The sequence below is a fragment of the Lytechinus variegatus genome, chromosome 2 (assembly GCF_018143015.1).
Source record: "Lytechinus variegatus isolate NC3 chromosome 2, Lvar_3.0, whole genome shotgun sequence".
Classification (NCBI taxonomy): Eukaryota; Metazoa; Echinodermata; class Echinoidea; order Temnopleuroida; family Toxopneustidae; genus Lytechinus; species Lytechinus variegatus.
In genome coordinates this window covers 2,233,163-2,259,604 of record NC_054741.1, presented here as the reverse complement: position 1 = coordinate 2,259,604, position 26,442 = coordinate 2,233,163, and the positions used below count along the sequence as shown (strand labels likewise).

Genomic DNA, 26,442 nt, shown 5'->3' with positions numbered 1-26,442 from the left:
TTTTTCTTAATGTACAATTCGGTATATGATAATGGACCAATATACCAATATGTGTTTAGGATAATATTTTACTTTCGAAATCTTCTAACTTTGTTATTCTTACGTACAGCCTTACAACTTCATGTTTTTACCTCTTTCATAATGTTTGTACCTTCTTTTCTTCTGACTTTCTGCTCCACTCCTTCCCTTCACCCCCCCCTCTCTCTCTATCTGCCTCTCCTCCTTCCCACCTCTCTCTTACCTTTCCAAAATTCCACAACAATACCATACTTTATCCGTATTATTCATTTTGTAATTATCTGTGTTATTGTTTGAATATTTTTGTGTCTTTATTACCTTGTGAATACATCGCAATTCGGCCTTGGTGTCCCCCCTCCCACAGGAGGGAACATTTTTGAAAATCTGTGTGTGAAAATGGCGTTTTCTTGCATCTAAAACACCACTATTATTGGTATAGAGGTCGTTGCCTAATTAACCCCCATGAAAATTTGTAAAATTAAGTTGCATTTTCCTGCAATGTAAGGCCAGTTAACAACACAGATACAAAGAATTGGGGACCTTGGAATAAGCACTGTTAGCCTAATACTAATTATGAACAGCTTGTCACTGATACTCACAGGCAAATCTCAGTCAAATGTGATGGACTGGCAGAAGAGACGCCTTGGATGTTTCTGTACAAATCCCTGTGACATTTGTCCGCCCAACCCCCCCCCCCCTACCCCCAAAAAGAAATAATGATAATAATAAATGAATTTTTTTTTTTTTTTTGGGGGGTTGCAACCCCCCAACCCCCCCCCCCCCCCTCTAGATCCGCTTCTGTATGAACAGAACGTCTTGTATATCATAGAGATAATATAAAGCTTGACGAGATATCAATCAGCTGATCACCGATCTGTACGATGTACATGATTAGTGGTGTAGATCAACCATTTAGCAGTTATCCAATGAGCGACGCGGATCCCTTAAAGTCATGAATATTCACGAACAAATGTTGTATCTGTGCCTTGGAAACCAATGTGTATACCCGGAAGTAGATTGCGCTGCATGCATATGCCACTTACACTTGCCAGCTTTTTTGCGACTGCAGCTGTACTTGTTTTGAGGCTTACAAATATATGTAAATCTTTATAATATAATAAAAAAGGAAAATGGATTCGGAACTTGCACCAAGGAAGACGTTGAAAGAGTACCCTGGTTTGATGGAGGATGGACATCCACTCGCTGCAAAATCAGCGTTTTGTTTCGTTCCAACAAAAAGAAATGACCCTGCCGAGATGAACGCTTTCAACAGTAAAGTGCCGGTGAGTAAGAACTTGACAGTGACCTCTGTCTCAGATAAAAGGAGTGAGTCGGAGTATGGGCCAAGGGAAATGTTACTATGATTTATACTAAGTAATTCTGTTAGTTGTTTTGGCTTCTAATGATTGTATTATATGTGCTTACGAAGCTTAGTGTCAGTACACAGAGTATTACTATAAATTTAGTGATCAATTTGATATGATCATGATATTTGCACTCTTTTTTGCAGCAAAACGATTTAGGCCCCTAATGGCAAACTGGTTTTGTATATCTTAATCTAAGTTTATTCCTACTGTACTTCAACTTAAGTGCTTCCAAGGGTTGATGGAAATTAGATGGAATTAAACTGATGACGAAAAATTCTGTGCAACTTTGTGGCTAAGACTGAGTTAGGCCTATTCACTGCTGTAGGCCTACTGACTGTTGTTATTTTCCAATAAAGAGCAAAGTGGTAAGAAAATATTGTGTCTGGAATCTAAAAGTACTGTTAACTATTTCTTTTGGTGTACAGTCCTATTTATTTAGCAAAAGTATGCTAAAAATTCCAATGAGTTATTATGAAGTATTAAAATGATATGAATTATAATGAATAAAAATGTTATCCATTTCATCACAGCCCAAGGGTCATTCCACATATGATCGACTTTTCAATTGGTCAGAAGGTTATAACAACAAGCTTCATCGATGCGACAGGGAACACGCCAAATCCAAAGGACTAACGGTTAATGATGAGGTAATTTTGATGTGAAATCTATCTAAAAGCAGACATTTTGCCGAGGCTAGAGTCATATCCATTCACCTTTTCTTCACTTACCAATAATAAATTCTTTATTTTGTAATTGTTGTAAGAAAAACATGTTTAACTCTTAAAAAAGAGAAATTATTGTACAGTATGCATTCATTATTTTATTAATGTCGTTATCATTATAACAATAATGATTGCATTAGCCAGACTATTTTCAATATTGACTAGATTCAAAGAAAGATATAAAAGTTCTAATTGGTCTAAAACAGTTGATTTCTATGATGTAGGTGAATTTGTGTGCATTGAATAAGATAACATGTAATGCTGCCACGTGGATTTTGTTGCTAAATAATCAGTTTTCATATTTTGGGGTAAAAATGCTTCGAGCATTTTAATAAGAAAGCAAAGAGAAAGACAGAGAGAGAGGGAGAACGGTCAAATTCAAATTGAAACAAAAATGACTTCAAATTTGGAATGATCTTGAAGAGAATCATAGACCTATGCTTGGGACTCTGATCTACATGTATAGATTGTCTTTGATTGAGATATTATAAATTACTATTCATTCTTTCAGGAGAAGGAGAAAGTCACACCCACTTTATCATCATCAAACTACGGTCATAAGCTGGACCAGTTTGCGGATCCTCCCGGACGTGCTCACGTCCGCGTCGGCCATGTTAAATCCGAATTCTACAGGCGAACAGGGATCAACATTTCCAAGAGCGAAAATTGATGTATGTGCTGCCAAGATTCTCTTTGCCATCATATGCAGTCTCATTGAAAGAAACTGTTACTTGAGATCAAAGAGATTTGAATCTTGAACCTTGTGAAATGACAATAAATCACCATTATACATGCTATGCATGTACTACATCACAGGATTATTGACTTTCTTCAGGTGAACAAGAGCTTATAGTTGAAAAGGAGTCCTTTTTGTTTGTCACTTGTCAGGCTGAATCGTCAATAAATTACCCTTTTATAGGCTCGATCATTTTCTGGGAGATTTCAGTCCTCAATCTAGGCCCAAATAGGACCATTTGATCCTAGAGAGACCTGTTCATCAACTGTTTATTCATCAATTTCTGACTTTTCACCTCTTTTCCCATCCCAAAGTCAGCGGAACAATACTGTAATTGGTACAGACACTCAAGTTCTTGGTGTAATGGAGATGGTGAAAGTAAGAGTTGAAGTACTTTTCTTGAAAAAACACTTATTGATATTTTACTCTATATCAAGCTCAATGTATTGGAGAAACTAGATGATGTACCTCCCAATACTGGAGGTGAATATCCACCCCCCCTCCCCGGAAGAAGTAATAACAATGCTGTACATACATATGTAAGTAGTTCTTTCGGGGGGGGGGGGGGCAATTACAATTGTTTCACAAAGACTTAATTGTGACATAGTGTATGTCATTCTTAAATTCCTAGTTGTATTATACAAGACATTATCACACATGGCATGTATCAGATTATGCTCATATGCTATGTTATCATCATTGACATAATGTTTTCAATATCGTTTGTGCATTGGCACTGTCATATTTCACACTAAAAAAAACTGTGAAATGTCCCTCAGATTTTAGATTTACAATACACAGAAAAACTTTGCTAAGGAAAGGTATTCTATCATCCCTTGTTCAGTCTAGAAAGGGGTAGTAGAAATTTGGTCAAGTTTTTCATACTGAATACTCGTATTATTCCATTTTGAGCTGGGTGTAAAGTGAGTCTTTCAAACTTTTTTTCATGTTATATAAGGAATTGTAATAAGGTTTTTGATTGCCACTATTTACAGCAATTATAAGCATTATAAGCTATATTACTGAATAATGGAGATAGTAACTTTTACATTTCAATCTCATAATAGGAAAGAGTGTGATATTCCAAATTTCCATTTGATATGATTCACATCTCAAACCATTAATAAGGAAAATGGGTCTGCAGAATTTCGGAAAATTTGTGCGATTCTTCAGTAAATATTTCCACCCTCCCCTAAAAAAGAAAAAAAACTTATTGTTATGGCTTAAAATCATAATGAAATAATTTGACATAATGTGAATGTGATGCGATTACTTTTTTTCTTAATCATCTCATATTATCATGCCATGAAATTTAAAAAATGTTTCCCACACTTGATTAGTCAATTTAGAACTTTCTTTACCGTAAGAATATACATATGATCAAGGAAACATCAAAATGTAGAACTTTGCATTCATGGAAAATTACAAAAAAATCATGTTGCTGCATGGATAATATGATTGTCAAAGTGTTTTTTTTTTCAGGGGGTCAGGATCATATCTGATCAAAGTTGAAAATGGAAAAAGTATCTTAAAGGGGAATCCAACCCAAATAAAGACTTGTTTTTATAAGAAAAAGAAAAATCAGACAAGTTAATTGGTGAAAGTTTGAACAATATTGGACAAACAACAAGAAAGTTATGAATTTTTAAAAGTTGTAAATATTGGTAATCACTATACCCATGGAGACTTCAAATTGGCCGCATATGGGATGTCATAGTGATGTAAGGCAAGGACTACTCTTCCATGTACTCCAATACATATTATGGCTAAAATGTCATTTTTCTCAAAAGTTTTATTTTAAATTATATTTTTCTTTCATGAGGACATAAAATAATATACTACCGGGATTATATTTAGATTACTGCCCCAGGGGAATAGGTACTTAGGAGAAAACCACAAATCCCTGATAATAAAGTACATGGCCTATGGGAAAGTAGTCTTTGCCCCTTGTCATAATTTACTTACCCAGTTGCCAATTTGAAATCTACATACTATTAGTGATCTCAATTTTAAATCAGCTATAACTTTCTTATTGCTTGTCCGATTTCTTTCAAACTTTCGCCATTCTGTTTAATTTATTTTTCTTCTTCCCAACACAACATTTTATGGCCAAGGCTGGATTCCCCTTTAAGTTTTCATGTATACATACATGCATTCCTTTCATTGGAATTGTGGCTATTATAAGTTAATTATTTTATCAATATTCATCAAGTTCTAATAATACACATAATTTATTGGATAAAATTTCCCCATTTTTAAAGTATTAATTATTTTCTAGTACTTCATCTTCGAAGATTTGATGTATTTTCTGGTCAGTGCAGAAAAACATTGTTTATCATTTGTATATATAGTATATTTCACATGTTTGATGCAATGAATTTTATCAATAAATAGTATTAATTTTGAGATTTAACATACTTATTTCATCAGTAATTGTGACTTCATTGTCATTTGTTATGATTTATTAGTCAATAATTTATCTCTTATTGCTCTTACTTTATAAAGTTTGTGTGGCATTGGAACAAACATACAAACTCTGAAACAAGGATAATTATATTTTTACCCTAGATTTCAGAGGAAGTAAACACCAGATTTACGTATTGTCTGACATTTCATTACTTTATATTTTCAAAATTTTAATTCATTCTCTGTAATTTTGAAGTCACACGGAATGTCTTAGGGGAAATCTATCATGGAAAAAATGTGAAAAATTAATTGAAATGGAACAATGAAGCTTAAAGCAATTTCTAATTATGGGATGACACAGGTAACTCTGCCTAAGTTGACCTCTTATAAGTTGAATATTCACCTAATTGGAAGTATTTTTTAGACCAGATTATTAGAAACATGTCAAAAAAGATTTGATTTTGGCAAGTACATGCATGGGCGGAAATCTCAGGGGGGACACAAATATCGAATGTCCCCTCTACTATTTTTGGTCTTTTATGATGGAGAAAATACATAATTTATAATTTAAATAACATTTGATTTGGACTTAAGACCTTAAATTTTGGGTGAAAACCTTTTTTTTTTGCTTTTCAAGTCAATTTTTTGGGGGTTAAAATGATCTTTAATTTGGGTGAAAACTTTCTTTTTTTTCTTTTCAAATTTTCCAGCCCTAGGTCTCCCCTACCTTTGGGAACGTATTTCCGCCCATGGGTATTAGAATTTCATTTACATTTATTTTGGCACAGACTGTCCATTAAACTTCCTCTGGGTGTTATCGCTATTTTAAGTTAAAAGTCAATACCAAATGCTACATGTGTGCTCATCCATGTGGGACTGAAATTAACCCCCATAAACATAAATATAATATTCATTGATTTAAAAAATAACCAAGCATGATAATTAGATGATATTTGAAGGTTTGCATGATGGTGGTACAGCATGACCGATCGCAGAAGTCGTTTATGGTGCATCATGTGTAAAGTCATGGAAGGACCAAGTTAAAAGTGGATAGAGAGATAGATGTGAAAGGGAAAGGTGAGATTGTGGAGGTTAACTTTGAAGGGATATTTATATGAATCTTAATACATAATTCACTAAGCAAAATGCCGAAAATTTCATCAAAATCGGATAACATATAATAAAGTCATTGAAGTTTAAAGTTTAGCAATATTTCTTAAAAACAGTCGTCATGAATATTCATCAGGTGGCCTGATAATGTCACATTTTCTTATGTTATTACAGAAAATCATAATTTTTTTCATTATTTCATACTTGTGTGAATAATATGTCTCCCTTATAATAAAATGCATTGAATCAGTTGTCAATCCAATTTTTCTAGTTCTTGGAGGAAAAATCTGAATAAACCTTATTTCAAATCAAGAACAAGTGGGGATGTGACATCATCAGCCCACTTAATGAATATTCACGAATGTTTTCACAAAATATTGCTAAACTTTAAAATTCAATAACTTTGCTATCCAATTTTGATGAAATTGTTGGCATTTTGCTCAGTGAATTCTCTGTTTATTTAGCTATAAATACTTTCAGCCTGGACCATCCCTTAAAGTAGAGTATTCTTTTCAAAATGCATCTTCTCTCCTGCTCTACAGCTCCACTCTCCGACTCGTGCTAGTCTTCTCTCAACCACTCAAGCAAAACCCCTACAACTTCAACCAGCCTTCTACTCAAACCTCTCACCCTGCCTACTACTCAAGCTTTCCACTCCTGGTTTTACTCATTCCAAAGAGATTACTTTACATCCTAAACCTCCACTTTCTCACCTTTCCATTTCACTTCTACAATGTACCTCTATCCACTTTTATCTCGGTCCTTCCAATACTCTACACAATACCCATACATGAAGTATACTGAAAACCATTCCACAATTGAGCTTAATAGTGCTCATTGATCTCCTATTCCTATGGAATAATCATTATTGGCTGGTTATTTGGCAAGTTTTCAAATTTCATCAACAATTTCAACAGGCGGTCATATTTTGTGCTTTTCCCCTCGAGCCCCACAGAGTATTCATAATAATGATAAATCCAGTTACATACAGGGCTTTTCTCAACTCCCTGCTTGATCTGGGGCCCGTTGAAGAAAGAGTTGCAATCAATTGCAACTCTAAAAATCATGCGTAACTTCATTTTCAACCAATCATCAGCGCGCATTTGGGACTTGCGATTGATTTTTTGGCTTGCGTTTAAACGCAACTCTTTCTGCAACGGGCCCCTGGGCAATCATCCATGCTGGTTGTATGCCTGTACTGTGCATGTATTGATAAACAAGTGTGCATTGATCTGACATACTAATGTAATAATAGTAGGTCTATACCCATAAAGGGGTACTTCAGGGTGAAAATAATTATACTGTATCAAAATAGAGTAAAATTCAGTGAACAAATGCTGATGATTTCATCAAATTCTGATAACTTATTTTATTCATAAAAAGTTCACCACTCAACCATCCAGTTTACCGGTGTAGTAAATGTACCCGGTAGGAAGGAATTCCTTGAATGCTCGAGTTTACGATCAGCCGGATCAGGATAGCCGTGCTAAAGTCAAAGTAATAGTATGCATCGCTTAGAAACATTTGTATTTAGCACTATATAAATGTTGCATACTATTATCATAATTAAATATTTAGTTATAGAATTTGAAAGTTCTGCAATAGTTTGTGAAAAAATTTTCAATTGCAATCTCGAATATGCAGTAGGTGAGCTGACGTCATGGCCCGACTCTCCTTTTTTTATTGCATGAAATCACTATTAACATTTTCATGGATAAGTGTGTTAAACCATGTTGCCCTCGTAATGAATCAAATCAGCAAACTATAGTTATCTCGAAAAGTAAATCTGAAGACAATACTATTGTTACATGTATGTAATCTTGGAGGACAAATTTAATAAACATCATTTCCTATAGTAAAATACAAAAGGATTATCAGCTCACTCATTGCATATTCATGAAGACCTGTTTATCAAAATAATGCAAAAATTTGAAATATCACAACTTTTTTTTATTCATTGTCCAAATTAGCGCTTGTCTGATTTTACTCTTTTGTTCAAATCATATTCAGCCAGAAGTACTCCCTTTAACTGAATAAGCTCCCAATCATAAAAACAAAATATCTATTCTATAGGTAAACTGAATGATCAGTGACATATTAAATGGTTGAGTGGTCAATTTTTGATGAACAAAGTAAGTAAATGAATTATAAAAAAATACCATAATGAATGCCATTATTATTACTTTCATAATTCATACTATTATAATTATGATGATGATATTGCTGATGATAATAGTAAGATTTCAACTAAATCCAGCTAAAACACAAAATTTCAATTTGAACAATAAATAAGTTGCTCCTCAAGACTTTAATTTCACATGAAATACATGTTTTTGTTCGATCAAACCAAACAACTGGTCCAAAAAAAATCCATAACATCTTGTCCAAGCCAATCAAATCAGCTCTCTAACAATAGTACGGTATGCAACTCAAATGTTAAGATATGAAATTATGTACATGTAGCAGGGTACAAAAGAAAATTTACATTCCAAAACTTATGTAATACAACTACAGAAGGCAAAAGAAAATTCCTGCATATGTACATTTCTCATGAATAACATTGAATTTAACAGTAACAATGAGATGTTCTACACATGTATATGAAGTCTCTTCAAATCACTCTGGAATGTTAAACACACTACAAAAGGAAATACATAAGCAGTCGCTATAGTTTTTCATTTTTTTTTGTTCCTTTGATGTTCATATTTTGACATAAGTCTCTTAAATGTGATAAATATATCTAAAAGAGATACAGTGACATCTCTCCAGAAAGCAATATCTATTCAAGTTTGATTTTACTTTTTTTGGGGCAGTAAGGGATTATCTAATCTAGTATCAATTACAGTGTATTATCATTTAAACCATATTAATTGATGAGCCGGTATCTTGAATAGACTCAAAATCATGAAAATAATATTTGCTATGTTTTTACTATAAAATGATTATCTAAATGAACATGAACTATTTCTACTACTCATTCTTGTATTAACAACATCAAGTTAAATTTCATGTATCAACCTTATACACTTATAAGTATACCCTTGCTTGTCTTCATTATTTGGAAAAAAAATATTGGAAACGCCAAACAAAAAAGAGTAAGACATGTACTAAGGCAAGAAGGATAACTTCTACTCATGTAATGAGATGAATATATGTGCAACACTATTTTAGTATTTTAGCATAAAACAGAATAAACAAAACTATTCATATAAAGTATGAAACAAACAATGGCATTAAGGTTACATAAACAAATATCAAATTTAGAAGATATCGGAAAAAAAGTAAATTTTACTGAAATGTGTCCAGTCAATGCAACAGATTAATGAGAGTATGAAGGAAAAAAATGTCCCGTACAATATTTTACTGACATGGATAAAAAACAACAATGGAGTAGACAGATCTTGTATTAAAAGTATTGGATTTTGATTAAAGCCTCTTTTCCGTTTTGGTAAATCTAGTCAAAATTACTGGTCATTATTCCAATATGTTATGCCATGTGAATGTGTATCTCATGGTGTGGATGATATAAGATTAAAAAAAATTGTTTTAGTGGGTGATTTTGAGATTTCACTGAACAAAATTGTTTGGACAAGATCCCTAAATAAATGTGTTTTTCTTGGTTTTGGTATGGATTTATAACTCAAGCATGGGAATGGCCTGAACATTTTGAAAATAATATCTGTCTTTAATTTTCTGATACATGTATATGCAATCACTGCATTTATGTCAGAGTTTTCAACAAGCCTTTTGAAAAGAAAAATGAAAGCATTGCTGAAAGATGGTGATTAGGATCGTCCAATGCACAATTTAATGCTTCACAAAGAATCAGTAAATGAAAATATTCCAATCACTTTTTTAAGACTGGAATATTAGATGATAGCTCAATGTTATCATTGAATGGAACTATTCACCAAAGCTTCAGGTAAAAAAAACTTTAATTTTGGATGAGGCCGTAGCATCATCCTTGTGATGATTTCTTGTGCAAGCCTGGTAATCCAACATTTTATGTTGATAACACTTTTAAAAAACAAAAATCAATCAGGAACGGATCCAGCCAGATTACTGGTAGACACAATTCCATTTCAGGGTCCATATCGTTTTTGTATAATAGTCGGCTTCTAATCTGGAGGAATCCGTGCCTGATAGCAATCATATACCACATGAAGTGTCTTTTAAAACCTTCCTTTTAACTCTTCAACCAACCATTATCATATGTATAATATGAAAGTCTCATTATACGTTGGAAAATGATAAGCAAAAATTATTAATCATATATTCATTTAATTATTTGAAAGACCAGTACACTTATCAACTCCTTCAATTAATTTTTTTTCAGTTAGGCCAAAGTAATCAAAATTCAACAATTTTTTGCTAATAAGTATCACAACTTCTGTCAAACACAGACCTGTTTAAAAATAAAAACAAAAAAAACTAAATGTTAACATGAAAAGTTACAATAAAAATTTCATGTGAACACGACTGAGATGGTGCAATTTGATTGTCAAGAGAAAATTAGTTATAAAATTTATGGTTTGTTGTTATTTGAATAACCAAAATTATGTTTACCACTATCTAGGAAATAAGTATAATAGTGGTTTGTTCAAAGTGCAACATCTATTCCAAAAAATAAAGAGGAAACCCACTGAAACAAAAAATCTAAACACATTTGTGGATAGCACGAGAAACGTTAATAGCTACCATTTATTTTGATTGAATATATACAAAGCCAGTCTAAGGAGAATAGAACAAAAGGCACAGAGATTCAAATCACTTTTTAATCACACACTTGGTTTGATTACTACAGTGCACATCCAGTCTACCAAAGCAGTTTCCAACAAAACAGGTATAATCCATTATTTTTCAGTTATGAATTTTCAAGACATTATGTATCTAAGCCTTTTACACATTAAATACATCAATTACCAAAATAATATTGTAACTTTAATATCTTTTTATATGAAATTTTGAATGGTATTATTCAAACCAAGAGAAATGCCAACCTCCTAAAATGAACTGCAAAATACTTTGATGGATGAATAAAAAAGGATTTCTGGTAGAAAGTTTTCTGCAATAGACATTCTTTATAACACAATTCTGAGAAAAAAAAGTATTTCTCTGAAACCTGCAGTATTTTTATTTAATAAAAAAAATACTGCAAAAAAAAAAGGGGGGGGGGAGAAGGCATCTCGGAACTAAGAACATCACATTTATGTGATAAAAATACAAAAGAGGTTTACAACTCTTAACAGAAATAAACATGCAATACTTCCAACTGTTGTCCTGTCTGCTATTTCAAATTTCTTTTGGCATAAAATTATCATGACTAGTTATTGAACCAATTGGGAAGATAAAAAGGAAGATCGAATCTAATGTTACCATATGTATGTTAAAATAAAGATCATGATCATGTCACTCAATGAAATCTGTATAATGGTTAATGGCTCTCAACAAGAAATATTTTGAAAATATGAAAGTACCCCTTAGAATTAACCCCATCATTCCTTCCTTTATCTAAAGATTAATCAAAATCATGTCCAGGGACTGGTTGCATAAAATCATCATAGTGGTAACTTTGCCATCAATGGTAGCTGCCATGCTCATAGTGCTCAACAAGCCTAAATGTATCAGCATCACAACATAATGAACAGGTACCATTCAAGGTAAAGTCACCATTATTGAGAATTTTTGCTATCGGAACATACATGTATTTCTACTCTTTCATTTCTTTAGAATGACCTTTTTCTTGATATGCGATCCAATATGAGAAGGCGTGTCCATGATGGTCAGAGTTCGAAAAGAACATTGGTTGCAGTGAAGGTACTCACATCCAAACCCTAATGCGACTTTCACATTCAAGTCCTTGGTGAAATATTTATGAAAAATTTCATCCTCAGTGAGGTAGATAGTGTTGGCATCATCCGTAGCCTTGATGTCTGGCTGATTATCAAGTTCTTCAGGATTTGACTTATCCTCTCTTGGGCTTTCAGATTTCATCTGCACAGTATTGCCATGGTCTTTGGACACTTCTGGTATCTCTGTTTCATTTGGAGACATTGTATTCTCATGACTGGTGACAGGAGTGTCAGTCACCGATTGTTGCAATTCATCTGTTGCTTCAGATGAGATCTGTAGGCTCTGGGAATCTTCTGGGCACTTTGCCTTCTCATGGCTGCCAAGTATGTTATCCACAGGAGTGACCACCACCTTTTTCTCAATGTGATTCTCCAAGTGACCTTGCAAGTTATTGCCACGCAGATTCTTCCTCTCGCATTTTGGACATGAGAAGTGCTTCAGTCCGAAGCCTTTCCGTCCTTTCATTTCCACTGTGTAACACGAGAAATAGGTCTGCAGTTCATCGTAGAACATTTGTATGGAGTCTCCTGGCCTGCTACACAGTTCATCCATGTCACTTGTTGCAGGGATAGAGTCACTGTGAGACAGAGGGGTGGAAACTAATGATGAGGAAGCTGCATCTGGTGATGCATCTATGGCGTCAGCAACAGGACCATCTCCACAATCCATAACTTTGGAGACCACTGCTTCCTGCAATGTGTCAGCACAGTCAGTCAAAGCTGACACCTGATCCTGCAAACTATCGTCCCGATTCACATTAGCCTGATAGACCATGTCCCCTGCTCCTGTTGCGTCTGCACTGCTCAAGGTAGATGTTTGCTGCCTATCTGATGAACCAACATGGTCAATCCCTTCATTGGTGATATCATCTGCTGTTTGTCCATTTTCACCATGAACTTCCACAACATCATTGCACTCTCTAAAAGAGTCACTTACATCCATCATGTCAACATCATTCACTAATGCAACATCTGGATGACTACCATCCACAGTATCCATCTGTTCATCTCCTGGTACATCAGTAGGATCCAAAACCTTATCGCCCTCCATCACTTTGTCTATTGGTGAAAAGCTATCCCTGGTGGTGGTGGTACATTGGTCTGTTGATTCCTGAGTTGAGTCTTCCCAGAGATGTACTCCATCACTTCCAAGCCCTTGACAGTCTGTAAAAAGTTTACAAGAGATAGCATCATCAAAGGAGAAATTCATCTTGACACCAGGTTAATTAAAAAAACAGGAAAACTTAGAGAACCGTGTATACAAAGAGGTTTGACTAGTTACATACATTTTACTAATGGTTTTTGTGAAATCAAATGGGGCAAAAAGAAATTATCAAAATTAATGCCAAACATCAATACTTGAAGTTTTTTAAAGAGTGAGCCCACCTGAAGCAAAAATAATCAATCATGCCAAGTTCAAATGTCAGTTTAATTTTGTTTATTTCCAGAGCAGCTGTCATATGAACAGGAGATAACGCAAGTACAGTAAGGTCTGTTAAATTTGAATACAAAGCAATTTCCAAAATAGCTTAGACTTATCAGAACTTACATTAACTGAAATTAACAAAAATATCAAAAAAATGGGTAAGACATCTAAGTTCTAGTTGGCTGCTCACTGAGCTAGTTAGACATGCCCAAAGTCCACTCAACCAAATTGACTGTATTACATTGATTTGAGAGGCAGCTGATATATCTCACCTTCTGATGCATCTAGGTTGAAACCAGAAGATTCTGGAATATCTTGGGTGGATGGTACAATTTCCTCCTCGACCTGGCTCTGATTTGCAGCTGGAAGGTCACCAATGGGTAAACTCTCATCCAGTGAATTTCTGTCAGTGAATTTGTATGAATACATTACATAATACATTAAGTAAGCAATGAATTACAGATTTGATGGCTCAATTTCATTTTGGTAGTGAGGACCTAAGAAACAAAATGTTGTGGTTTAGTTTTTTAGCAAGTCCGAAGACTTGCTAAAGACTTAGAAAGACAGTCAAACTATGATACTTTGATACTCTTGCTTCGAGGTACATGTTGAATATGAAAAAAAGGCATATGATATAGTAGTCTGAACTGGTACTTTGCTACCCCTTTCAATGCTTTTTTTTACAAATAAACTCATTATTCCTTTTTAATATATGCCCAACCTAAAACACTGCAATCTCTTTGTGCAATCATTTTATTGTTCTTAATCAACTTATTATCAGGGTGAACTTTACCTTTTTATAATGTGCATTCGTAATATCATTGTAATTTCATGGTATGGTATAAACAATGATTCTATGGCAGTCTCCATTACATATGCTAGAAAAAAAATCAAAATTTTATTCACCTGAAGTCCTCCACTTGTTGGGGTCTTGCTGTCTTCTTTGCACTAAGCTGAAGATGCTGAAGATGTGACTGAAGATGAGTGATGAGAATATGTCGAGAAGCATTGAAACAACCGAAGAAACATTTCCTGGACAGGCAACTATGGAAGGATTTGACCTTTGTTCTCACTTGACATCCATCTACACGAAGAGTCCTTGTTCTGTGCATCTGTCGTCTCTGGAACATATTCTTGAGCTTAAACTTCCTGAAATCTTCATAGGTTGATAAGTCTTTCAAATGTTCTGTGACCTGCTTTTTTGGATGGGACTGATCTTTCTTGCTCCCAGATTGCAAAAGGATTGCTCTGTGAGGATGATTCTTTAAGTGTACATCTGCCAAATGCATGGCAAGGGTTCTTAGTAAATCACTTTTCCTGTCTGCCGTCATCACTTCTTTGAAATATCTGCACTGAGGCATTCTACAGCGGAACACACCACAGCCGTAACCTCTTCCATTGACTTGTACAGTTTTGTTCTTGAGAAGTTTTCTAAACCTGAAGACTTTGGATATTTGCCTTGGTGTTAAAGCTATTACCACTTTGGTTTTAAGAGGTGTTGCCTTTAACAATATTGGTGAATCTTCACCTTTCTCATCCTGTATCAACACAGCATCGACCTGATCTGTTTTCTGGATGGATTCTGAATCCCTTGTACTTGTGGTAATATCACCAGTTCGTATGTTCACTGGTTCATCCGATGACTTCTGAGCTTCACCTTTGTTTTCTTTGAATTCTGTACTGTCACCAGATGGAGGAAAACCATCAGAACTTGTGCTTAGAATTGGATCCAATTCAGTGTTCTTGGCAGATGAATCTTTCTCACATGCTAGGTCAGCAGCTTCATTTGTTGATGGCATTTCAGATTTTGATATAACTTCTTCTTCAGGACTGGCTCCATCTGAATCCGTCTTTTCATTAACTGGTGAGTCTGATGATATTACTGGATTTTCTGATACAGATATTGTATTTTCATCATCACAAATCTTGTCCATTTCCACCTTGTCCTTTTTATTTGGCGGAGCTTCCTTTGCACTTCCTGAAGAATCTCCCTTTCTCTTCTTTCCATGTTTATGTGGGTCTTTTGCCTTTCTTCTGACAACCTTCAACTCTCCATCCTGTATCTTAGCAGGTACACTCCAGGCAGGCAGTCTTTTCTGAAGAACTGATCTCCATCTCTTGGCAATAATCTTTGACCTCTTTTGCACTGCTCTTCTCCTTTCTTTGATCATTGATTTATCTCCTCCATCTTGGAATTCAATGGTAGTATCCTTAATCTCTTCCATTTGTTCAACATCTACCATCTTCCATTTTTCAAGCAGGTTTGGAAACTTCTTCCACAAACTGTCTATCTCTGCTCTAGTTAGAGAACTTGGTTCATCATTCTCTGTTGACATCTTTGTTAGATCAGGATCGGCGGATGATGAAGATGCCTCAGCAGAAAACTTTGCTGCAATACTTTGCAAAACTTGTGGGGGCAACTTGATTGATTTATCACTTGCTAAGCATTTCTTTATTGCTGCCATGAGAAGTTCAGGTGTTTTTGTTTGAGATATAGGGACTGCCACCACCAAGGAAACTTTCTCACCAGCTTTGTTTACTGCAACTATTTTCAGCTTCTTAACAACTGTTTCTTCCGTGCTTGGAGAGTAAGTTGACATCGTCTCTGCCATTGCTTGGTAGTCTTCTTTGGAAATAAGAGTGAAGAAGATGTGCTTTACAAGATGTCCACAGATACTCTTCTTGTAACAGCGAGACCTGGTACAATTCTTCCAGTTGCAAGTGTATATCTGTTGCACTTCACCGAGATGAAGGTTGGCCTCCTGCATATCTGAAATTGTAAAGTGTGCTTGAACTTGCGTAAATGTCAAGCTAAGTGGTCTTGGGATGGATTGCTTTGGGAACTGTGTGCCGCAGTTTGCTAGCAACTGCATTGGTACCAGGATCTGAAAATGGACCCTGATGTGGCCAAGCATAGCTCGGATGTTCTTTACGACTCTACTTCCACAGGAACGAAATTGGCATTCCATCACATTTCCAGAGCACCTTTTAAAGTAGCAAATCACCTGTTCTGGCTCCATAATCAGTGGCTCACAACTGAGAGTTGAGTTGACATCATTTCCATAATAGTCTACAAGGTCAGAATCATCCTGTCTTTGACCACCCTTCGTAGCCTGTGAACTTGACGGCATTGCCTTGTTGCCCACCTGCAGCTCCTCAGCTTCATCAATGATCTTTACATAATCAGAGATATCATCTTCAGTTATAGTGACTGGACTATTAGACATTACATCTGTAAATGCTCCATTTAATTTGTTTGAATCTTCAGGAGCTATTTCTTGGTGATTTTCATCCTCGTCACTACTCAATTCAATAGGGGCTACTGAACCCTCTGGAGTTGAATCCTCAGGGGTTGATGCATCACGGTCTCGAAGATGTGAAAATCTCCGAGATGACCTCCTCCAGTGACACTGCAATTGAGACCTTGTCTTTCCATTATTCCACCTTCTTGTACTTTCTCCAGGTCTTTCCCGGTCCCTATATTTAGACTTCATAGGAATGCTGGCTGTTAGAGTTGAACCTTTCTTATTAGGAGACCGTAAGTGCTTAAAACCTTGCATCATGGTTCTCACTCCCTTTGGTTTAGAACCTGCTGAGTCAATGGTACTGCCTGAACCTGGACCATTGTCAGAAACTGTTTGATGTAAGGTGGTTTCTTTTGGCCTCAGCGTCCCGAAGTAACGTGCATTCTTAGGTCTCAAAGATGAAAGTCTTGATCCAGCAAGATTCTCATAGTCCTCATCGCTATCACTTGCTCTGTACTTGTGTTTCTTTTTCTTCTTCTTCTTTTTCTTCTTCTGTTTTGCGAGGTTTAACAGTGCTGGGTCTGCTGTTCCAGTATATGTATCAAGAACGCCATTCTTTGAAGATATTGGAGGATTGTCTAGAGTGAATGGTGGAACTATGTAGTCAACCCACTCAAGCGCCTTTCTTGAGCAATCACTCGGTGAATTGTCACAGTGAGACCCTTTGTGTTTCTTAGGGAGAATAGCCAATTCTACTTTCGGCTCAATGTGCTTCAGAAGATGAGACACCAACAATGAAGGATCCTGTTGGTTCCTTACAATCCTTGCTCTGCAGAAGCGGCAGTATACGTACATAAAGTTCCTCCCTCCTGTGGGGTCTTTATAAAACTCATCAACAACAGATACAGGTGAATGAATCTTGATCTTTGGAATGATGGATGGTGCTTGTTTGCTGCACTGCTTCAGATGGAGATTCAACTGAATATGTAGTGGGAAACAGGCATGGCATCTGGTGCATTCAAAGAAAACGTGGTTACTGATTGATGTCAAGTCATTTGGCATCAAATGCCCTCTAGACATTGCTGTTGTTATCACAACTTTGCATTTCTCTGCATCTGACAGGACCTTTTCTGTCTCTGTGTCTTGTGAGTTTTCATCCTCTTTTGATTCAACAAATATTGTTTCCTTCTCTTGCACGATACATGTGTAAATTGTTTCCGGCAATGGCTCAGTACCAGTGGAGGTTGCTGTATCCAAACACACTTCTAAAGCAAAGAGCCCACCAGTCTTGTGCAAATTTGAAGATTTTATGTCCTGAGGTTTAGCAATATGGATTGGATGAGGAGTGGATGAGGCAGATGTACTGGGTAGAGTAGGTGGATCATCAACAGTGGTGACTTTAAGACTGGGAGAAGCAGTTTGAGAAGCCTGAACATTTATTTGTTTATCATTCAAACTGGAGTTTGCAACAATGCTCTGTACCTGTGTATTTATAGTAGCTGCTGTACTCTTAATTGGGTCACTTGCTGCATTCTTTTGGAGATCATGCTGGCTAGCAGTTTGCATACTCCCAATTACTTGGGAACTTGACTGTGCACTATTTGGAATGACACTGACATTCTTTTGGCTTGCACTTGGAACTGGTTTCTGAGGAATGGTAAGAAGGATGGTTTGCACAGCTGGAACTTGCGGGGAAGATAAAATCACTGGTTGCTGATTCACAGGTTGTTGAATAGCTCCTGCTTGCAAAATATTGGTTTGCGGTCCTGACAAGACATTGGCAGTGACTGGCTGAGGTATGGTTACAGCTCCTACAGACAGTTGAGTAACTTGTGGGACAGGTAACTGTGGTACAGTCGTAGGTGTAATGACTTGTGGGTTGGATAATCGTAGGGTATTAACACCAGACTGAATAACATGTGGGTTGATTCCAAGTTTAGAGAGATCTGATGCTGCAGATGTATTGATATTAAAAGGGATCAAATATCTGTTATCACCTGACTGGTAGACAGTGTAAAGTGCGCCATTAAGTTTGATGATTTGATTATTGATGGAAGGCAATGCACCTACTGAGACTGATGGTACTGCAGGTGTAGAGATTGTGGGTCTTCCAGTAACACCACTACTAACACGGTTAATAGGATTAGCAACACCAGATGTTAACTGAACTGGTCTTGTTACTACGGTGCTTCCTATTGTAGCACTCTGCCCCTGAGTTGAAGGCACTTTCATAGAAAACGTCTTTTTTCCAGTTTGCAGAAGACCTTTAGTGACTATTTGAGAAACCTTTGAAGGAGATTTGGATTTCTGACTGTGTGGATATTCTGGTTGATTTGGATCATAATCATCATCATCATCATCATCAGGTGCTCCAACAGGATCATTATCATCTGATGAACTACTATCGGTGGCAACTTCAGTATATTTGCGTTGAGTAACTCTCCTTGGAGTTCTTCGCAAAGACAATGCAGTTTCCATAGAAGTAGACGGTCCTGGTGCTTCATTAGAAGTAGATGACCCTGAAGTTTCCTTTGAAGTTGATGGCACTGGTTTTCTATTGGAATTAGATTGCACGGATATTCCTTTGGAAGTAGATGGAACAGAATGTGAAGTTGAACTCTTCTTGTTCACACTGGTTTGTTTGTCTGAAGATGTACCACTTTCTTCTTGATCTTCAACAGTGAGGTCAATCAGACCTTTAGGGGAAGAGGATTTGTCTTGTGATAGCACATTTCTTGAAGCATTCTTCTCTCCAGGAGTTTTATCAGCATCAGAATTCTGATCCTTATTTTTCACCAGGAGGACCTTATGTTCTGTTCTTAAATGCTGGTAGAATTCAGCCATTTCCAACGACTTTGAACAGAATAGACAATCTACTGATTTTTGTTTTGACACTATTATCAGCTTATGCACCTTCAAAAGATGAATGTTGAGATCTGATCTTGATTTACTAATCTGACCACATCGAACACACTTGAACACAGTAGTCAAGGTTGGCTTCTTGTTAACGCTTTTATGACTTTCTGATACAACAATAATGTCTTCATCTTCATCATCATTGGCAGATGTCTTTTCATTATCATCATTCTTAGATTTTATAGAATTATTTTCAGTTTGGGATACTATTGGCTTACTGCCTGCAGCATTTAGGTGAGTTTTGTCTGAGGGAGAATTTTCAACATGGTCAGCTTCCTGTAAACTGCTTGAACCTGTGTCTTGATTTTTGATGTCTACAACATCCATTGATACCTGTTTCTCATTTGAAGAATCCTCAACTTCAATGTCTTTCCCTGAACTGCATCTGTCTGAATCTCGAGTTTGACTACAAGAAATTGATACTTTATCTCTATTGCTTTCTGTTGCAACACCATCTTCTGCAGCCTCCTTGCTGGAACCAAAAGTCTGACCAACATCCCCATCTAACAATTTGTGCGTTTCAACGGAAGATATTTCTAATTCTACATCCTCTTGTGAGTCCTCTTTTTCTACACTGACATTGTGGCTATCAGGAATCTCTGAAAGGTGTGTATCATCAAGGGAGGTTTCTGTGCCAACATCTGCTTGAATGGTGGGTTTGTCAGGGCTGAGTGCATGATCCCCAGTAACAGTTTCCAAGACCTCCATGGGAGAGATTTCATTTTCAACATCCTCTAGAGAATTGCTGTCATTTCTATCAACAGTTTCACCTGTCATTTCTTTGACATTTTCTGTATTATATATTCCATCTGAAGGTGGCCTATCACTTTCAATATCCTGTTTTTGAACATTATGAGTGATTGCTGCACATTTCTCATTAGATTGTACCTCTCCATTGTTACTTTCAGGGGGTGTTTCTTTGCTTTCCTCCAAAGGAACTTTTGTACAATCTTTTGTGAAAACATGAACACCATTTGATTGTTGGCTGTCATTCACCTGCTGCGCTTCTTGAGACAATATGACGTTGGATCCCTGATGGAAACTTTCAGAACTTGGAAGACATGCCACTTCATCATCATCAACACCACAGGGCATGGTCTCACCATTTTGTATACAAGTCTCTTGAGGCTTAGTAGAGTCTTGATGGTTACCAAAAACTTGTGCCATTTTAAAAAACTTGAAAGTTCTAGTGACTGCTCATGATGTTCTGGGAGCAATGGAGGCTTACTTCTTTATGTTAGTAAGCCATGTCTGCTTCTTGAGTGTCCTATGCTAACTCTCAGAGACAATCACTGAAGAATCTGCAAGAGAGAAAAGCAAAAACAACAGATAAGATCCTGCTTTAGCATATATAGACAAGCAATGTGGTTCACGATCCATGAGTCTCGCCTGATTTTGCGATCCATAAAACATGCAATATGATCTTTTGACCCCTAGGTGATCTTTGCATGACCTTATCAACATCAAGAGCACACATGTGGTATTATCCAATGATTATTTGTACCAACATAATTGAAATGAGAGTTAAACAAAAACTTGGAAATGGACAGACATGATCTCATATCATTTGACCTTTTGACCCCTACATGTAGATGACCGTTGATCCCATCATCCTCATTAACACACATGTGGTATTACCCAAGGATCATACTGTATGTACCAACTACAAAAACACTGATGCAGAAATATGTAAATGAGAGCAAGTTGAACAACAACTTGATATTTTGACCCCTAGATGACCTTTGACCCATCATCTTCAACACACACACATGTGGTTTTACCCAAGGATCCTTTGAACCAAGTGTTGTAAAAATTGGTGCAGAAATAAATAAATGAGAGAAGTTGAACAACAAGTGGAGCGCCTCTGGCAGTCTCACCTGCATCATGCGGTTCAATATAGCAGCAGTGCTGACTTGAAAACTACCATAATATAATTATTCACAAAAAACACCATTTATATCATGATACAAAACTATGTTCATTGACAATAAATGACATTTGACCTTGATCATGCGACCTAAGACTTATGAGAATGAGGACTATGAGAATACTTGATTACCCCTATATCCCCATTTTATAAAGTATATCTATAAACTTTGAAAGTTATGACAACAATTTAACAATTACCTCCAAAATAGCAAAAATTCAGACTTTTGACTGATACTTGATAATTCTTGTCAAAGTTTTATGAACTCAATACATACACTTTCAGAGTTATGACAGTTATTCAATGGAGACCCCCAGCATGGCCAATGTCCATTGACCTTTGAACTTAATCATGTGACCTGAAACTCGCACAGGATGTTCAGTGATACTTTATTACTCGTATGTCCAAGTTTTATGAACTAGACCAATAAACTTTAAAGTTATGGTAATTCAACAATTCCCCCAACTTGGCCAAAGTTCATTGACCTCAAATTTCCTTTGACCTTGATCATGTGACCTGAAGCTCGCACAAGATGTTAAGTGATACCTAATTACTCTCATGTCCAAGTTTCATGAACTAGGTCCATATATTTTCTAAGTTATGATGACATTTCACAAACTTAACCTTAGGTTTAGATTTTGATGTTGATTCCCCCAACATGGTTTAAGTTCATTGACCCTAAATGACCTTTGACCTTGGTCATGTGGCATGAAACACAGGCATGATGTTTAGTAATACTTAATCAACCTTATGTCCAAGTTTCATGAACTGGGTCCATATACTTTCTAATTTATGATGTCATTTCAAAAACTTAACCTTCTGTTGTTAAGATTTGGTGTTGACGCCGCCGCCGCCGGAAAAGCAGCGCCTATAGTCTCACTCTGCTATGCAGGTGAGACATAAACTTAGATCTTTTGATCCCTAGACCTATACCAATCCCAATCATCCCAAACAACACTCATGTGGTATTACCCAAGGATCCTTTGAACTCCTTGTTTGAACTAAGTGTGATCACAATATTGATGCAGAAATAACCAAATGAGATCAAGTTTAACAAAACTTCATGAATATGACCTCAAATCATTAGACTTTTTGACATCTAGATGATCTTTGAATCTTGATCCCATCATTCTCAAGGGCTTACATGTCATGATGTGGTTTTACCAAAGGAAAAACTTCGTTCAGGCGAGACCCAAAAAGGGGAGAGTGGGCCGGGACATTGCATTATCAGCCCTCCTAATATTGACAGCCTACAGTGGCGCACCCAGGATTTTCCAAGGGGCAAATTCGTCCGCCAAAAAAAGGTCTTTCCGTTCGAAAGAGGGGACCACTTGTGGCTCGTCAGGGGGCAGTCTGCCCCCTTATGTACGCTAGTGACAGCCTACATACTATTTTTACAAAACGTTAACTTTTAAATTAAATAAATTCATTACTTATCATATTTCAAAGATATTTTCAGCGTTTTGCTTTGTGAATTTACTATTTTCTTCTTTTTTACGTGATTTAGATATCAGTTTTAGATGTACAGTATACAAGAGTCAAGATATAAGTACAAATTTAACTTGAAATAAGACATTATAATCAGTATAGATAGGCCCACGTTACACTCATGTTTGTTGAGAGTGTGGTACAACATTAAAGGACATGTCCACCCCAACAAAAATTTGATTTTAAAGTTTCGCTTATTTTCAACACAATAGTTATATGAACGAGCCAGTTACATCTAAATGAGAGAGTTGATGACATCATTCACTCACTATTTCTTTTGTATTTTATATGAAATATTTTGATTTTCTCGTCATTGTCATGTAAAATGAAGTTTCATTCCTCCGTGAACACGTGGAATTCCATTATTTGAACATTTTGTGCTTCAGGCAAGGAGGTCTTAATTGTCAAATTCGTAAAAATAAAAATATTGCATAATTCAAACAATAAAAAACAAAAGAAATAGTGAGTGAGTGACATCATCGACTCTCTCATTTGGATGTAACTGGCTCGTTCATATAACTACTTTGTTGAAATTAAGCGAAACTTTGAAATGTCATAACTTTCTTATTTTACATCCGATTTTGATGAAATTTTCAGCATTGTGCTTGTCTGATTTTTCTGTATTGATTCAAATCAACATTTTTCTGAGGTAGACTTGACCTTCAAAGACGAGGCAACACAATATAAATTGTTCATTTCAAAATCGAGCGACCGTATAGGTGGGGGTGTCACTCTCCACATGGCCTGGCCTGCTGCCCATCCGCATCCAGAGAGAAAAAAAAAATCTTCGAAAAGTGTGCCACTTCAGGGAAGCATTTCATCAACACTTTTGTCCAAGTCAGACCTGACAACTTTCACTGATTCTCATTGGCTGACCGAAGCACTGTTGCTAGGGTAGGCATAAATGTCGAATAAAACGGGACTTGTCATAAGTTTTATCTGACAAGTCCCGTCATGGAACCCTGACCAGGCAGTGCTGTCGATCTATAGGGTTGCTTTTTTCTGCGCAGTAGTCACGCCACTACTTTTATGCAGGACGGGAGTATGTTTTGTCATTTTGTGCACGGGTCTTTTTGCATGTTTCCTATTGTCTCTTCCTGAAGTTCACGTATGTGGTGTGAATCCCCCCCCCCCCCCCATGGCATATTTTGTGCTCAGAAGGAGGCAAGATGCAATTTGGGGGATAGATGGGAGGGCCGGTGAATTTGTGGGCAGATCGAGCAGATGGATGGGGGTTTTCCGCGGAGTCGGTCGAACTTTTGAGGTGTGTTTGCCAGTTTGGGGGTCCCCGGCCTCACATGGAAGTTGCAGCAGGGCTTTTCAGGGTTCCGTAGCTCTCTCGTTTTCATTAGCCGATTTTGGTGGGACTGCTTCTACATGTAGGATTGATCCTCTAATTTTGTTTGTTTCTATGGCTGATTCTCTCTCTTTGGTTTCGGTTTTCTCAATGCGTCAGTGTTCAGCGCCCGGGTTTCAGCGGGAGGGGACCGCCATCTATTTGCAGTCATATCATTATGTTTTTGTATTTTTTCATTTTTCTTTCAGTTGAATTGTATGTGAATGTGCCAGTTTTTAATGTGCAAATAAAATTACGTATAAACCCCCTCAAAAAAAGTGTGAAAATTTGAGTTTGGTCATTAATTTCTCCCAGCTCCAAACTTTACACAATACATATTTGATATCATCCAAAAGATCTGTTAATTCTCTTCAAATGATACCATGCTTGTTATGATCAAGCCATCACGAAAAGTGCAGGATTCAAAAGTGTTGGATGAGATCTGAACTTAAAAGCTGCATTATGAGCAGAAATATTCATGAAGGGTCAATATGATTCTTTTGTCTAATAAAAAATAAAAATGTTTTATTTACCCAGGGTAGCCACTTCAGTTAGGAAACTGCTCTTCCAGCGGGCCATGCATAACATAACATGTTATTATTACCCTTCTCCAATCTAAATGCTGAGCGACTAGCAAGAAGGCAGAAGGTCCCATTTTTATAAGTCTTTGGTATGACTCGGCCGAGGATCGAACCCACGACCTCCCGTTCATGAGGCGGACGCTCTACCGCTGAGCCACCATGCCCGGTTTGTCTGTGTCAATAGAGATGAAACTCCATTCAAATCAAGCCCCTACTTCTTCTTCATTTTGGATGTACGTGATCCGGGACGGTGATTTATGCAGTGAAGGTTGTGTGAGATAACATGGTTTGAAATACCCATGCATATTTTGTTGTATGTTTGCTTGTGCAGAAGTGTGTTTGATTCCATATTAATTGACCTTTATAATAAGGTGCATGAAAACAAAGGAAACCACTGAGAAACTCACTCATCACCACGGAAAAGAAAGAACAGTGACTGTCATTATTGTGTTGTTTTGCAACTTTTGAATTTTGACCTTGCCCCACATTTCAAGGCACTTCACCTCCATGTGAACCATATACACATGTAGGGTATCATTTTAAATAGAGTTAAATGATCTATTCATTGGTATAAATCACCCATTAAATATTTCTGTAAAAGTTCAAGTTCGTCTTTATCTATCCATATTGGAAATTTATTTTGTTCACAACGTCAAGACAATAACCCCCCCCCAAAAAAAAGCCATATTAAACATATACAAGTGGAATGCCTCTGGCCGTCTCACCTGCATCACGCGGTTCAATATAGCAGCAGTGCTGACTTTGAATACTACTCTAACTCACACAAGATGTTCAGTGATACATGGTTACTCTTATGTCCACTTTTTATGAACGAGACCAATAAACTTACAGAGATATGATGGTTATTCAACAAAAAACCCCAACATAGCCAAAGTTCATTGACCTTACATGACCTTTGACCTTGATCATGTGACCTGAAACTCGCACAGGATGTTCAGTGATACTTGATTACTCTTATGTACAAGTTTCATGAATCAGATCCATAAACTTTCAAAGTTATGATGGTAATTCAACAGATACACCCAATTCGGCCAAAGTTCATTGACCTTTGACCTTGGTCATGTGACCTGAAACGCGCACAGGATGTTCAGTGATATTTGATTACTCATATGTCCAAGTTTATTGAACTAGACTAATAAACTTTCAAAGTTATGATGGTAATTCAACAGATACCCCCGATTCGGCCAAAGTTCATTGACCCTAAATGACCTTTGACCTTAATCATGAGACCTGAAATTTGCACAAAATATTCAGTGATGCTTGATTACTATTATGTCCAAGTTTCATGAAT

The 26,442-nt window shown here is 36.6% G+C and overlaps 2 protein-coding genes across 3 annotated transcripts in view; one reads left to right on the top strand and one right to left on the bottom strand.

The window, feature by feature from the left end:
- Window positions 1-1,051: 1,051 nt before the first annotated feature.
- Window positions 1,052-2,926, top strand: LOC121409358 (uncharacterized protein C5orf49 homolog). The gene is made up of 3 exons (XM_041601294.1): window positions 1,052-1,301; window positions 1,916-2,032; window positions 2,619-2,926. Exons 1-3 carry the CDS (start codon window positions 1,149-1,151, stop codon window positions 2,775-2,777), a joined length of 429 nt encoding a protein of 142 aa, XP_041457228.1. The 5' UTR covers window positions 1,052-1,148; the 3' UTR covers window positions 2,778-2,926.
- Window positions 2,927-9,898: 6,972 nt separating this feature from the next.
- LOC121407049 overlaps window positions 9,899-26,442 on the bottom strand; it is a 30,647-nt gene continuing 14,103 nt past the window's right edge. For both annotated transcript variants that reach the window (XM_041597964.1, XM_041597965.1), the window contains exons 2-4: window positions 14,544-21,099; window positions 13,910-14,040; window positions 9,899-13,375 (exon numbers count right to left, since the gene is read on the bottom strand). In XM_041597964.1, the coding sequence (XP_041453898.1) occupies window positions 12,078-13,375; window positions 13,910-14,040; window positions 14,544-20,965 (7,851 nt within the window). In that variant the 5' untranslated portion in view covers window positions 20,966-21,099 and the 3' untranslated portion in view covers window positions 9,899-12,077. The remainder of the gene's footprint in view (window positions 13,376-13,909; window positions 14,041-14,543; window positions 21,100-26,442) is intronic.

Excerpts from the sequence above, each read along its gene's own strand:
- LOC121409358 (XM_041601294.1), top strand. The coding sequence starts at position 1,149 with ATGGATTCGGAACTTGCACCAAGGAAGACGTTGAAAGAGTACCCTGGT. Across the intron at positions 1,302-1,915 it reads CTTTCAACAGTAAAGTGCCG|CCCAAGGGTCATTCCACATA; the intron begins GTGAGTAAGAAC and ends ATTTCATCACAG. Across the intron at positions 2,033-2,618 it reads GACTAACGGTTAATGATGAG|GAGAAGGAGAAAGTCACACC; the intron begins GTAATTTTGATG and ends TCATTCTTTCAG.